At 43.9% G+C, this 15,827-nt stretch overlaps 1 protein-coding gene across 2 annotated transcripts in view; it reads left to right on the top strand.

Moving 5' to 3' along the window:
- Positions 1-15,827, top strand: part of LOC144599660 (ephrin type-A receptor 4-A-like) — a 131,475-nt gene that overhangs the window by 63,277 nt on the left and 52,371 nt on the right. For both annotated transcript variants that reach the window (XM_078410826.1, XM_078410825.1), the window contains one exon: positions 3,692-4,027. In XM_078410826.1, coding sequence (XP_078266952.1) covers positions 3,692-4,027 — 336 coding nt within the window. The remainder of the gene's footprint in view (positions 1-3,691; positions 4,028-15,827) is intronic.

Below are 15,827 nucleotides of genomic sequence, written 5' to 3'. Positions count from 1 at the left end.
AGACAAGCGCCCGTAGTCGGGATCGAACCCGGGACTCCAGCTTGAGGAGGCTGATGCTTGGAAAAGCCACAGTTGAGGGTCCTTTAAGTAAAAAATGTTAAGGTTCTTCCTTGGGTTCTCCACCACTAACGTGGGTTGATTGTGATCTCCTACCCACTCTACTGTTACAGCTGGAACCCATCTCTGCCACCTCCAAAATGTGGTCCCTACCCATCCCCACCGGATAAAGAACTCATCTTCAGCAGTGCCATCCCACTGTCTCCTTCCTAATGAACTAAGCCTCAAGGGCGGCACAGTGGCACAGCAGTAGAGTTGCTGCCTTACAGTGCCAGATGCCCGGATTCGATCCCCATTGCGGGTGCTGTTTGTACGGAGTCTGTACGTTCTCTCTGTGACCACGCGGGTTTACTCCGGGTGCTCTGGTTTCCTCCCACATTCCCAAGACGTACAGGTTTGTAGGTTGTAATTGGCTTCTGTAAATTGTAAATTGTCCCTAGTGTGTAGGACAGTGTTAGTGTAGGAGGTGGTCGCTGGTCGGCACAGACTCGGTGGGCCGAAGGGCCATATTCCACGCTGTATCTCCAAAGTCTACAGATTCCTTTCCATACTGATGTCCTGACCCTCGCCCCACCCCTGGGTCTCTCTCCACTGTGGCCCCACCCCTTCCCCCTAACAATCTGCAACCTACCCGACTTTCTCCACTTCCACACCGTTTTTTTGGTGACTGAGTGGAGGAAATACCTTTGTGCTTTCAACAATTTATTCCGTCACAAATGTGCTTCATTCCTTATCGTAACACTGGCCCAGTTCCCAAATCATGCACTGTCCTACTGCACATCGCAGGTTTGATGCACCTTTCCCAGTGAGACGTGATTGCTAGCCCAATAAATCCAGGCAAACAAATTGCACAGCATCAGCACTGATTATTCCACACTGAAGAAAAATTTGTTTTATAAATCACATTATCGGAAATGACATGCTTTTGTGTCAACTTACAAATTAGGAGCAGGAGTAATCCTTTGGCTCCACCATTCAATAAGATTAGGGCTGATTTGATTGCAACCATTCTACATTTCTGTCATGGGCCTCCTCCATTGTCATAGTGAGGCCCACTGGAAATTGGAGGAACAGCATCTCATATTTCGCTTGGGCAGCTTACACCCCAGCGGTATGAACATTGATTACTCTAACTTCAGAGAGTTCCTCTGTCCCTCTCTTTCCCCTCCCCTTCCCAGTTCTCCCACTGTCTTCCTGTCTCCAACTACATCCTATCTTTGTCCCGCCCCCTCCTCTGACATCAGCCTGAAGAAGGGTCTCGACCCGAAATGTCACCCATTCCTTCTCTCCTGAGATGCTGCCTGACCCGCTGAGTTACTCCAGCATTTTGTGATGCCTTCGAGTTCTACATTCCTATCTATTCTGGGTAAATCTCCATCCTCATCGTTGTGGCATGTATTTGAATAATAGCCTAAGATGTAATTAATCACCAGGGGATATTAACCCTATCCTCCATAAGAGCGAAAATAGCTTGAGAAAACCAAGTGACTGAGTTTCTTCAATCTTACTTTATCCACATTTTATTTTCAAATAAATGCTCGGTCTAATTGCATGATTCTTCTGCAAGATGAGGCTTGGTCACAGTGCTTCAAAATCCTCTCAAATACAAACTGCACTATCTAGCAAAAAAATCTGACAGGCTTTTTAAAAAAAAAACGTCAATATGATTGCTTTACTTGATATTACACTGTCTAACTATGGCAGAACACCAAAAGGAGGATTTATTTCCTGCACATTTAAAATCTATATTGAATTAATAATGAGGCAACTGTAACAGCGCAAAGCACACAAGTTCTGAGCTGGCTTCCAAAGGAAATTGCATTATGCAGATTGTCCTTATGGGGAGCTTCATGCTTCTACTTTGTTGCATAACCATGTCTCTCCTCTCCAGTGCACTTTTCCGCAACTCTTGCTAGCATCTGGGGCACAGCTTTACGCCTGACCGGTTCCCTGTTTAGACATCATCAGGCCCTGTCCCACGTAATCAACATTGATCTTTGCTTGCAAGCTTCATATTCAGTGTGGGACATTTTCCCACGTGAACACAGAGCAGTCTGTTCGGATGTAGACTGAGAGGAGTTCATTGCACAAAATGAACTAATACAAGAGAATTATCTCTTACCAACCTCCAACTGTACTTTTATTTCATCAATTGATTTTGTAAGTGTGTTTCTTCAGAGTTGAGTTTAGAATTTAGAGATACAGCGCAGAAACAGGCCCTTAGGCACACCGAGTTTCCGCCGACCAGGGATCCCGACACGCAAATGCTATCCTACACACACACACGAGGCACAATTTACAACTAAACCAAGCCAATTAACCTACAAACCTGTACGTCTTTGGAGTGTGGAGGAAACTGGAGAACCGGAGAAAACCCACGCAGGTCACAGGGAGAATGTACAAACTCCGTACAGACAGCACCCGTAGTCAGGATCACACCCGGGTCCCTGGCGCTGTACGACAGCAACTCTATTGTTGTGCCTCAGTGCCACCTGATTCTTGCAGTGGTGTATCAAATACCTTGAAAAAGGTTTATTGCTTACATGCCATGGAGTTTACTAATGGCCATCAATACAATACAATACAATACAATACAATACAATATATCTTTATTGTCATTGTACAGGGGTACAACAAGATTGGGAATGCGCCTCCCATACGATGCAATAAATTAATTAGCTAGTCAGTATTAATTTAAACAACCCAATGAAACAAATGAGAACAGTTTTAAATCAGAGTAAAGTGCAAGTAGATCTGTGCCAGTTCACTGTGCGATGTGACCATCCGGCTCAGCAGGACCGGTTCATAGCAGAGCAGCTATGGCCCTGTGGATGAAGCTGTTCCTGAGTCTGGAAGTGTGGGCGTAGAAGGCCTTGTATCGTCTGCCCGATGGTAGAAGTTCGAACAGACTGTTGCAGGGGTGTGAAGAGTCTTTGTGGATGCTGGTGGCTTTTCTGAGGCATCGTGTGTTGTAGATGCCCTCCAAGGCTGGTAGCTGTGTTCCGATGGTCCTCTGAGCTCTATGGACTACCCGCTGAAGAGCTTTCCTCTCTGCAGCTGAGGTACCACACAGGGATGCCATGTGTTAGGATGCTCTCTATGGTGCAGCGGTAGAAGGTCGTCAGCAGCTGTTGGGGGGGGGGGGGGGGGGGTCAGCTGTCAATTGTTACATCTGAACCCTGATTGATTTGCAGTAATTTATGTTGTATTTTGTGTTTGCGAGGTTGCAAGGGCACATGCAACAGAAACAGTTAATTTCTGCATTGGGTCTTTAAAATGGAAAGTTAGCAGCCAATCCTGATGACATTGGACGCAGATTGTGTTCAGTATCTTGTAACGATATCTTGGCAACTTTATAATTTCTTTTAAACTTTTTTGCCCGTGGCTATCATATAAACCATTGGTAATCCAAGATAACCAAGTAACTATGAATGAACTGGAAGGAAGTAGAGCAGCCAAGATGATTAAAAAAACGGCTTTGTGGCTTTCTTCTAAAATATTTTGACATAATGATTTATTCTCAACAAATGCCCTGAAGATGTCTTAAAAAGGATTAAGTAGATTGAATATTGTACTGATTTTTTTTTTTAGCACAATAAAGTTGTTATTCACTGTATTTCTCTATTCTAACTAGCACCACCCTCTGCTCCGCTCAACCTGATTTCCAACATTAACAAGACGTCGGTGATCCTGGAGTGGAGCCCTCCTCAGAACAACGGGGGCAGGCACGACGTTACCTTCAACGTGCTCTGCAAGAGATGCAACAGTGACCTCAGCCGCTGCCGGCCCTGTGGGAGCGGGATTCACTTCATTCCCCAGCAGACGGGGCTGAAAAACACCAAGGTCTCGATCACCGATCTCCAGGCCCACACCAATTACACCTTCGAGGTCTTTTCTGTAAATGGAGTCACGAGAGAGAATCCGAGCCAGGACCTGTCGGCCTTAGTCACCGTCATGACCAACCAGGCAGGTAAGAGGATCAACGGCATGATACATGGTGCAGTGGTCACCTTGGGTAATCGAACATTTGGACCTCACTGTTTTCCAGCCTCATCATTGGGAAGCCAGAGCAATCACTTTCACAAATATTCAAAAAACGTCTTTGTTTTAACTTTTTAGATTTAGAGATACAGTGCGGAAACAGGCCCTTCGGCCCACCGGGTCCGCACCGCCCAGCGATCCCCACACATTAACACTATCCTACACACACTAGGGACAATGTATTTTACATTTGCCCAGCCAATTAACCTACATACCTGTACGTCTTTGGAGTGTGGGAGGAAACCGAAGATCTCGGAGAAAACCCACGCAGGTCACGTGGAGAACGTACAAACTCCGTACAGACGGCGCCCGTAGTCAGGATCGAACCTGAGTCTCCGGCGCTGCATTCACTGCAAGACAGCAACTCTACTGCTGCGCCACCGTGCCGCACTTTTCTTGGGCTTGCTCTAGTTCCGGGGTCCATCGCATTTCAGACACCAGGTATTCAGGTAGAGTGCAGCCAGGTGCAAGATAAGGAACATTGTGTTGCCCAATTATTAGGTGTCAAATCCAATCTTGCAATAAATCTCGCAAGAAATTGCACAGAGTTGTAGATGTAGCCCGGTCCATCACAAAGGCCCGACTCCCCACCATTGATTCTATCTACACCACGCTGCCTTACAAAAGCAGCCAACATAATCAAAGGCTTGTCCCACCCCTCAGAAGGACATTCCCTCTTCTCCCTGTTTCCAACAGACAAAAGGTACAGAAGCTTAAAAGCACACACGACCAGACTCGGGAACAGCTTCTTCCACTCTGTTAGCAGGGTTCCGAATGGTCCTTCCATAAGCTAGGGTACAGTCCAACTCACCTGTAGCCCATTGTGAACTTTGGACTTTGTAGATGGAACTGATGCGTTACATTGCCGAGAACTATATACTGCACTCTGTATCTTCCTCTTTGCACTACCTATTGTACTTGAGTTTGAGGAAATGTTGTAGGAAGGATCTGCAGATGCTGGTTTTAACCAAAGATAGACACAAAATGCAAGAGTAACTCATTGGGACGGGCAGCATCTCTAGATCGAAGGAATGGGTGACGCCTGGGGTCGAGACCCTTCTTCAGTGTCGACCTGAAACGTCACCCATTCCTTCTATCCCGAGATGCTGCCTATCGTACGTGAGTTTGACTTGATTATACTTACCGGTTTTATTATCTGATCTGATTAGGCAGGCAAATCAGGCAAAACAAAGCTTTTCACTGAACCTTGGTACATGTGACCACAATAACCTAAATTGAAACATAAGATTATTTTTAGTTTATATTGTTTATTATTTTCACAAGTGCCGAGGTACAGTGAAAAGTTTTTGTTTGTGTGCTATCCAGTCAAAGAAAAGACTATACATGATCACAATCAAACCGTCCATGGTGCACTGATAAAAAGTACATCATTTAGTGCAAGGATATAACATTGAAGTCCGATCAAGTCCGATTGAAGAAAGTTCAATGGTCTACACAAATGCTGAAGTAACATAGTGGATCAGGCAGCATCTCTGGAGAAAAGGAATGGGTGGCGTTTTGGATCGAGACCCTTCTTCAGACTGAGATTCAAGAGAGAGGGAAACTAGAGATATGCAAAGGTACAGATCAAATCACACCGATGACCCAGGAAAGGTGGAGCCCACAATGGTCCATTGTTGGTTGTGAAAGAGGTGATAACGAAGGGATGGGAAGTCAGGACTTTAGAAGGATGAGAGTAGATCTTATCGAAACATATAAGATTATTAAGGGGTTGGACACGTTAGAGGCAGGAAACATGTTCCCAATGTTGGGGGGTCCAGAACCAGGGGCCACAGTTTAAGAATAAGGGGTAGGACATTTAGAACTGAGTTGAGGAAAAACTTTTTCAGTCAGATAGTTGTGAATCTGTGGAATTCTCTGCCTCAGAAGGCAGTGGAGCCCAATTCTCTGAATGCATTCAAGAGAGAGCTAGATAGAGCTCTTAAGGATAGCGGTCAGGGGGTATGGGGAGAAGGCAGGAACGGGGTACTGATTGAGAATGATCAGCCATGATCACATTGAATGGCGGTGCTGGCTCGAAGGGCCAAATGGCCTCCTCCTGCACCTATTGTCTATTGACTAAACTCATGCTGATGAGAGGACTGTACAGTTGCCTGATAACAGCTGGGAAGAAACCTCCTGAATCTGGAGGGATGCGTTTTCAAACATATATCTCTTGTCTGATGGGAGAGGGAGAAGAAGCACATATTCTTCCGCACCAGCACAATATTTTTACCTCATCTCCTAAACAAACCAATCTGAAGTATACCTTCTGTGAGATTACCAGCTGGATGCAGTTTTGCACTGTTGATCTCATTCACACTTCCTGAATTCATTCACATTAGCAAGCAGAGAAGTTTAACATAGACAATTGAAGCAAGGTTTAAATGGTAAAAAAAACTGTGTCAAACCTACTGGGCTGTGCAAACCCACAGTGTGAGGAAATTGTAAAAGAGATTTATTTGGAAATCTCAGTAAAATCAACTTGTAACCTAACATACAAGAGAGAATTATAACCTACACCATATTAAGAATCTTAATTATTTGCCCTACACTTTGGATCACCAACCAGCAATACAGTTAAAAATAATAAACTTTAAAATAAGTAATATAAAAAAGACAGATTAGCCGATTTTATCCTGGGATTATTTTTTAAAATAGATAGAGAAATAAACTATAAATGTAATCTATAGCATGTGCAGATATCAACGTGTTCCTGCTTAAACCATTTTTGAGTAGCAACATATAAATTGGTAGAATTAAATTTATGCCTTTCTTCAATAGTATAAAGACACAAGTCTGCTTAATTACAAAAAAAATCTATTACCTTCCATTCTCCATGTAATTCAATGTAAGAATTCAAACTAATGCAAAATTTTGAAACCAAGTTTCCAACATGTACTGCAAGTGTGGGTTTTCATGCACGCTCAGTAATGCAAGCATCAATTTCTTATTGATTTTACACTGTCTAGACTGCTGTAGTCACTAGATGTGGTTTATTTTTTACCAAATGCAGTTAGTAATTACTGTTTAAAGTACAGATTATTTTAAAACACAATGGCGTAGATGCTGATTGATTTTTTTCTAAAGAACCCAAGCAGTTTCATTTTTTGAAACAGAGAAAGAACAACTGGACAGAACTATGATCGATTGGGTTTTTTTAAGCACAACCCCACAGAAAGCTGTCCATCTATCATTCTGGAAATGAATTGAGGACTTTAAAAAAACGTCAACTGTCTCCTCGAGTGAGTTATCAGTAAAATGAAATGAATTGTACGTTCTCCCTGTGACCTGTGGGGTTTATCCAGGTTCTCTAGTATCCTCCCACGTTCCAACGATGTGCAGGTTTGTAGGCTGATTAACCTGTAAATTGTTCCTAGTGTGCAGGGTAGCATTAGTATAGGGGTGATTGATTGCTGGTCGGCATGAACTCGGTGGGCCAAATGGCCTGTATCTACGCTGTATCTCTAAACTAAAGTAAACTAAACTAAACTAATCTAAACTAAGCTGTACTAAACTAAACAAAACCAAACTAAACTAAACAGTTAGTGGTTAGTGTGGAAAAAATCTCACCCCCCCCACTCCCCTCTCTTCCCACACCCACACCCACACCAATCTTTCTGTAAGAGCTGAGGGGTAGAAATGTTTTTCATGTAGTTAAGGAGCACAAATGCGCGGAAAACAGCTTTCCAGATATATATTGTGCGGACTCAATATCTAGAACAATTTCACTGAAGTATTGTGTTCCCTACAAAGTTTGTTTCCTGTTGATGTATGATAAAATGGAACTCATAAATTTGGCTGCTTTGACTTCCACGTAATGTTACACAATAACTATTAAAGGAAATAGTGCAATTGAAATATTAAGTATACACAGACATTCTCAACAAAAAGAAATCCCAACATTGAATCAAGTTACTGATGAATTTGGCTTCTGGCTCATTTTTCCTTATCACGAAGATCTACAGCGTACCCTTGTATACTGTTTCAAGGTCTCTGCAAAATAACGGGAACTACTTTGTTAACCTTTTATAGCACATTGATAACTACCAGTGCAGGATGTCATTTCTTCTGACCTCCAGTAAACTTTAGGAGAAGTGCAAGTCTGGATGAGCCAGATTTCAAACAAACTAAAAGCCTGGGATGGATTTTAAAATCTAAGCTCCAAGCATTAAAAAAAATATATACTTTTAAATAAGTCAAAATAAGAAAGATTGATAAACTGATTTTATCCCGGGATTATTTTTAAAAAAAGAAGACAGGTAGAAACTATAAGAAGGTAGACACAAAATGCTGGAGTCACTCAGCGGGACATGTAGCATGTCTGGAGAGAAGGAATGGGTGACATTTCAGGTCGAGATCCTTCTTCAGACTTCAGAAACTGTAAGACATCTTTACACTAGTGACAATGGAGGTTTGCATTGTAAATTCCTGGTTCATGACTTTCAATATTATAGATAAAGATCGACACTAAGAGGTGGAGTAACTTAGCGGGTTGGGCAGCATTTCTGGAGAAAAAGGATGGGTGACATTTTGGGTCAAAATCCAAAACGTCACCTATTCTTATCTGTCCAAAGAGCAATCCTGAACTGCTATCTACCTTATTGGGGACCTCGGGACTATCTTTGATCAGACTTTGCTGGCTTTACCTTGCGCTAAACGTCATTCCCTTATCATGTATCTGTACACTGTGAATGGCTCGATTGTAATCATGTATTGTCTTTCCGCTGACTGGTTATCAGGCTACAAAAGCTTCCCACTGTACCGCGGTACACGTGACAATAAAGTAAAACTGATGACTTAATGTACTGGTTTGTGGTAATTTAAGACCAAAAGAAGGCTCGTATTTGTAAAGTGTCCTTTGTACTCTCAGGTGGTCCCAACGCACTTAACAGCCTTACATCGTTGCTTTTGAGAAGTGGCCAGACAATGAGGTTCCTTTTGTGAGGAGTTGATTGAGGGATAATATTGACGGTCACCATGGGCACACCCCGTCCACTCAAACGTGTCATCGGATCTTTTTTATTCCCAGGAAGGGAGCGGGGCATCAGTTTAATGGCTCACTCAAAGGACAGTGCTTCCAGCAACGCACCAGCCCTTCAGTACTCAGCTAAAGTGTCAGCTGAGATGCAGTGCTTAAGTCTCAAGTAGTACCTTACTGCACAATGTTTTGTATGTTTAGTTTAGTTTAGAGATACAGCACGGAAAAACAGGCCCTTTGGCCCACCGAGTCCACGCCAACCCGCGGCGATCGATTTTGAGCAGTCCAGCAGTCCCTATTTAGACATGGACATAGACATAGCAAATAGGTGCAGGAGTAGGCCATTCGGCCCTTCGAGCCAGCACCGCCATTCAATATGATCATGGCTGATCATCCAAAATCTGTACCCCATTCTGGCTTTTCCCCCACATCCCCTGATTCCCTTAGCCCTAAGAGCTAAATCTAACTCTCTCGTGAAAAGATTATTTACTGCAGGTTGACAGCATTTACACAGGTTGCTCTCTGGTACACTCATCCCTCCCTCCCTCCCCTACCCATGCCTGCCCCATCCCCTGACACATTCCCCGACCACCGTAGGAGTGGCCGTACTTGCACTTACACCACCTCCCTCGAAACCATCCAGCGACAGAAACAGCCCTTCCAACCGAGGAAGTGTTTGAACATTGAATTCTCCAGTTTTAAGTAACCCCTAACACCCCCCCCACCACTTTCCGTCTCCCCCCAACCCCTCCCACCCAGACCTACATCTATTTCTTCTCCCCTCTTCCGCCTGCATCCCTTGCAGCTTTTCAAGCCGTCTGTCTCACACCTTCTTCTTTAATCTCTAGCCTTTGTTCCAGCCATCTGCAGATCCAACACCCCCCCCTCCCCCCCTCCCCCCCCCCCACTCTACTCCACGCCTGTGTCCACTTAGTACCTGCCAAGCTTTGTCTTGCCTCTCCATTCTCCCACCTTTCTTCCCTCCCCACCCCTCTCTCCCCACTACAATCAGCCCGATGAAAAGACCTGACCCGAAATGTCACCTATCACCTATCTGTGTTCTTCAGAGATGCTGCCTGAGTTACTCCAGCACTGTGTCCTTTTGTGTGACCCACCACCATCTGCAGTTCTTTGATTCTTAATTGGTTAAGTTCTACACTATCTCAGGTTCCGTGACATAAATATGTTTTCCCTCAGAAGCACAGAAGCCCAGCTCAGTTCAGTTTAGTCTGAAGAATGGTCTCGACCCGAAACGTCCCCCATTGCTTCTCTCCTGAGATGCTGCCTGACCTGCTGAGTTACTCCAGCATTTTGTGAATAAATACCTTCAGTTTAGTTCAGTTCTGTTTAGTTTATTGCCACGTGTACCAAAGTACAGTGAAAAACTTTGTTGCGTGCCAACCAGTCAGCAGAAGGGCAATACACCATTACAATCAATGCATTTACTGTGCATAGGTACATGACTGAAGAAGGGTCTTGACCCAAAACATCACCCATTCCTTGTCTCCAGAGATGCTGCCAGTCCCTTTGAGTTACAAAGATGCTGGTTTAAACCTTGTGTCTTTCTTTGGTTTAAACCAGCATCTGCAGTTCCTTCTTACACATGATAAGGGAATAAGGAACCCCAGCAAATGGAGTGTGAAGTGTTACTGATTTGTAACAGACTCTCGTGTGGAATTCGGGTACCAAAGATTTGTTGAATGTCACATTGTGCACAGCAGTAAACAGTGATTTTAGATCTGCCTCAGATTCATCCAATACTTCCATTCACATGAGAGGCACTTTCACGCCATTGATTGGGGCCCAAGGGAACTAGTCTGAAGAAGGGTCTCGACCCGAAACGTCACCCATTTCCTTCTCATATATCATATATCATATCATATATATACAGCCGGAAACAGGCCTTTTCGGCCCACCAAGTCCGTGCCGCCCAGTGATCCCCGTACATTAACACTATCCTACACACACTAGGGACAATTTTTACATTTACCCAGCCAATTAACCTACATACCTGTACGTCTTTGGAGTGTGGGAGGAAACCGAAGATCTCGGAAAAAACCCACGCAGGTCACGGGGAGAACGTACAAACTCCTTACAGTGCAGCACCCGTAGTCAGGATCGAACCTGAGTCTCCGGCGCTGCATTCGCTGTAAAGCAGCAACTCTGCCGCTGCGCCACCGTGCCGCCCAAGTTCTCTCCAGAGATGCTGCCTGTTCCGCTTACGCCAGCTTTTTATGTCTATCTCCAATCTTGACATTATTCACTTTGGCTTCCTGTTGACCATTTACAGTTTGCCTTGTACAAAGGGCACATGTCAGACCAGTTGACTGTACATACATAATTCAGGGTTTACAGGAATTGGAATTGCTGTGCTTGTTACAACTAATATGCAATGAGATTAGTTTAGTTTAGAGACACAGCGCGGAAACAGGCCCTTCAGCCCAGCGAGTCCGCGCCAACCAGCGATCCCAGCACACCAACAACATACTACAGACACTACGGAAAATTTACAATTATACCAAGCTAATTAACGTACAAACATGTATGTCTTTGGAGTGTGGGGGGAAACCGGAGATTCCAGAGAAAACCCACGCAGGTCACAGGGAGAACGTACAAACTCCATACATACAAGCACCCGTAATCAGGATACAACCCAGTTCTCTGGCACTGTAAGGCAGCAGCTCTGCTGCTGAGGAGAATTTTGAAAGAGATAATATTGAATGAATCAATTTTAATGCATCATGCCTTAGTCAGAGGGTAGTTAACCTGTGGAACTCATTGCCACAGAGGGCCGTGGAGGCCAAGTCAGTGGATATTTTTGAGGCAGCGATAGCCAAATTCTTGATTAGAACCGGTGTTAAGGGTTATGGGGAGAAGGTTGGAAAATGGGATTAGGAGGCAGAGATCGGCCATGATTGAATGGGGGAGTAGACTCGATGGGCCAAATGGGCTAATTCTACTCACATAACATGAACTTGTGAACAAACCTTAATTCTAGTCTTTCCAGATATGCTGCTGTGACCTCGACTGTTATCAGAGATTTTTGTGCAACCTTGATATTGTTAACACATTTCGCAGTACTTGTGATTAAAAAGGATCACATTTATTATTTGTGATCGATTTTAAAGAAATAATTATGGTACAATTTACGTTGTACAATAGACTCCATGGCCAGGAGAGCTCTCTCTCTCTCTCTCTTGGAATCAGTCAGCACTATTGATGGTCATCTTTCCAACAACTTCATAAATGACAGTGAGTTGCTGGAGACACCCCATGTTAGGTTTAGAGATTCGGCATGGAAACAGGCCCTGCGGCCAACCGAGGCCAATTAATCTACAAACCTGTACTTCTTTGGAGTGTGGGAGGAAACTCGGGGAAATCCCATGCAGTCACAGGGGGGATGTGCAAACTCTGTACAGACAGCACCCGAGGTCAGGATCGAACCCTGCTCCCTGGCGCTGGGAGGCAGCAACTCTACCGCTGCGACGCTCTGACGCCCCTTATTTAAAAACTGATTGCTTTTAGTTTCCCAGTTGGCACTAGTTCAAATTCAAGAATTGAATTTGGAATCCTCTTAATTTCACTTTAAATTTCGAAAGGGAATTTCCCATAAATATTTCAGGGTCTAGGAACCGGACAAAGGAGGAACTTGTTGTCACCCTTGCATCCCCTCTCTCTCTCTCTCCGTCCTTCCCCCACCCAAGTCATTGTCTGGAACTCGTTTTCACCTAGCCCACACCAAACAATGGCCTGTTTCCTTTATCATTGGTACTTTTTTTGCATATCTTTCATTCCTTTGTTCTACATCTTATTGAAACATATAAGATAATTAGGGGATTGGACACATTAGAGGCAGATAACATGTTCCCAATGTTGGGGGAGTCCAGAACAAGGGGCCACAGTTTGAGAATAAGGGGTAGGCCATTTAGAACGGAGATGAGGAAGAACTTTTTCAGTCAGAGGGTGGTGAAGGTGTGGAATTCTCTGCCTCAGAAGGCAGTGGAGGCCAGTTCGTTGGATGCTTTCAAGAGAGAGCTGGATAGAGCTCTTAAGGATAGCGGAGTGAGGGGGTATGGGGAGAAGGCAGGAACGGGGTACTGATTGATAGTGATCAGCCATGATCGCATTGAATGGCGGTGCTGGCTCGAAGGGCTGAATGGCCTACTCCTGCACCTATTGTCTATTGTCTATTGTCTATCTATTGTCTATTATCTCTTTATATCACCGTCTATATCTCCCATTTCCCACTCCCCTGACTTTCGACCTAAAATGTCACATAGAATTTTAAAAAAATACTTTATTGTTACATGTGAGAAGTCACAATGAAATTCTTTGCTTGCTTACCTTGCCAAGGAATGCAAATAGTCGGCCATAAAGGGCGCTTACAAAGTTACAGATCCCCCCCCACCCCCCCCCCCCCCACCTATTCCTTTTCTCCAGAGATGCTGTCTGATCTGCTGAGTTACTCCAGCTTTTTGTGTCTATCTTTGGAGCAAGTCTAGTTGGATGATGTTTTTTCAGGTAGCCTGCAAGAGGTAAATGCCTGTATATGCTTTGTGTGTTTCTTTGGCACAACACAGAGGGTAGGTAGGGGTTAGCTACTTGCACCTGCAGTTGCAGCTTTAAAACATCCGTAAATTAAGTGGATTGGATGCCTGGAATATGAACACACCAGCTTTTCATCGCAATGAGTAACAGCTCAAGAAGCTAATGGAACATCAATCACTCGCAACTTCCACTGAGGTAGCTCCACACGTTTACCATAATTGTCTCGTTAACTTTCGAGACGTTCAGCCACATAAGAAAGACACAGGAAGCAAAACACAGGAAGTCAGAGTTTAATTACACGCATTATAAAGCTGCTAAAATGCAAATATTCGAATCGTATGACCAAACGCTCATTATAAACAAATAGGAAAAGTTACCATGTCGGTCGAAGCCATGCAAAGAATAGCAAAATTAACTTTTAATGTGGTAGAATTCATGAAGAGCGTTTTATTATCATATGTCCCAGTTAGAACAATGAAATCCTTACTTGCAGCATCGCAACAGGATATGTAAACATAGTACAAAGAAAAAAAAGTTCAGTGTGTATATATTTATACATTTATATATATATATATATATATATATATATATATATATATAGATAGACATGGGGACTTTGATTTTGTCTTTTTGCATTAATATTGTTTGTTTGTTCTTTATGTGTAAATATGTGTGTATTATATATATATATATATATACATATATTTATATATATAATACACACACATATTTACATACAAAAAACAAACAAACAATATTAATGCAAACAGACAAAATCAAAGCCCCCGTGTCTATGTAGTTCAGAACTTATTTAGAGGTTGTAGTGTTTAATAGCCTGATGGTTATAGGGAAGAAGCTGGATGTTACAGTTTTCTGGCTCTTGTACCTTCTTCCCGATGGCAAGGGTGAAATGACTGCATGGCTAAGGTGATGTTGATTATCACAGTCAGAACATTCACCTGTCTAATCTAACGCCCTGTGCATTTTTGTTTCATATTTCCAGGATTGGCTGAGGGCTTCTTTGTGTTGATTCTGTTTGTCATCGGAAACATTCCCAGCACAGTAGGCGCTGGCCTTTGTACATTGTGACGCGCAGCAAATAAAGTGCAAAAGGCACTAAGGGAGGGAGCTCAAATGCACAATGAAAGCATTTTTATGAGCCTTTTGCTGGTAATGTCTGACTCTGGGAATGCCACCGCAACAATCTGTGTGTGATGCTCTGATTTATATTCACTGTCTCCTGCACCTTTATGTTGGCCCACTTTAGGTTGATGTGGTAAATTCAGTGTGCACACACAGTCACAGGCACTTGACATTGGAAGGCCAGAGCTAAGAAACTATGGGATACTATTACCATGAGAAAACCTTTACCTGAGTGCGCTAGTGACAACAGGATGTTAGAACAGTGGCAAGGCAGTAGAGTCATACAGAGTGGAAACAGGCCCTTCGGCCCAACTTGCCTTCATCGACAAACACGTCCCATCTACACCAGTCCCATCTGCCTGTGTTTGTCCCATAGCCCTCTAAACCTATCCTATCCATGTACCTGTCCAAACGTTCCTTAAACATTGTGATAGTACCTGCTTCAACTACCTCCTCCGGCAGCTCGTTCTATATGCCCACCACCTTCTGTGTGAAAAAATAACCCCTCGGGTTCCTATTAAATGTTACCTTCCTCACCTGAAACCTATGTCTTCTGGTTCTCGATTCCCCTACTCTGGGCAAGAGACTCAGTGTGTCTACCCAATCTATTCCTCTCACGATTTTGTACATCTCTATCTGATCACCCCTCATTCTCCTGCACTCCGAGGAATAGAGTCCTAGCCTGCTCACCTTCTCCCTATAGTCCAGGCGCTCGAGTCCTGGCAACATTCTCGTAAATTGAGTTGCTGCCTTACAGCGCTAGAGTCCTGGGTTCAATCCTGACTGCCGGTGCTGTCTGTGTGGAGTTTGCACATTCTCCCTGTGACCGCATGGGTTTTCTCACACATCCCAAAGACGTGCAGATTCGTAGGTGAATTGGCAGCTGTAAAATGTCCCGAGTGTGCAGGATAGAACTAGTGGATGGGTGATCATTGGTCAGCATGGACTTGATGGGCCGAAGGACCTGTGTCCATGCAGTATCTCCAAGGTTAAACATGGAACAGTACCGCACTGGAACAGACCCTTCGGTCCACAACGTCTGCGCTGTGCGTGATAC

This window comes from Rhinoraja longicauda, chromosome 13, assembly GCF_053455715.1.
Source record: "Rhinoraja longicauda isolate Sanriku21f chromosome 13, sRhiLon1.1, whole genome shotgun sequence".
Lineage (NCBI taxonomy): Eukaryota > Metazoa > Chordata > Chondrichthyes > Rajiformes > Arhynchobatidae > Rhinoraja > Rhinoraja longicauda.
Note: the sequence above shows the minus strand (reverse complement) of the source record. Positions and strands in the feature narration are given on the sequence as shown.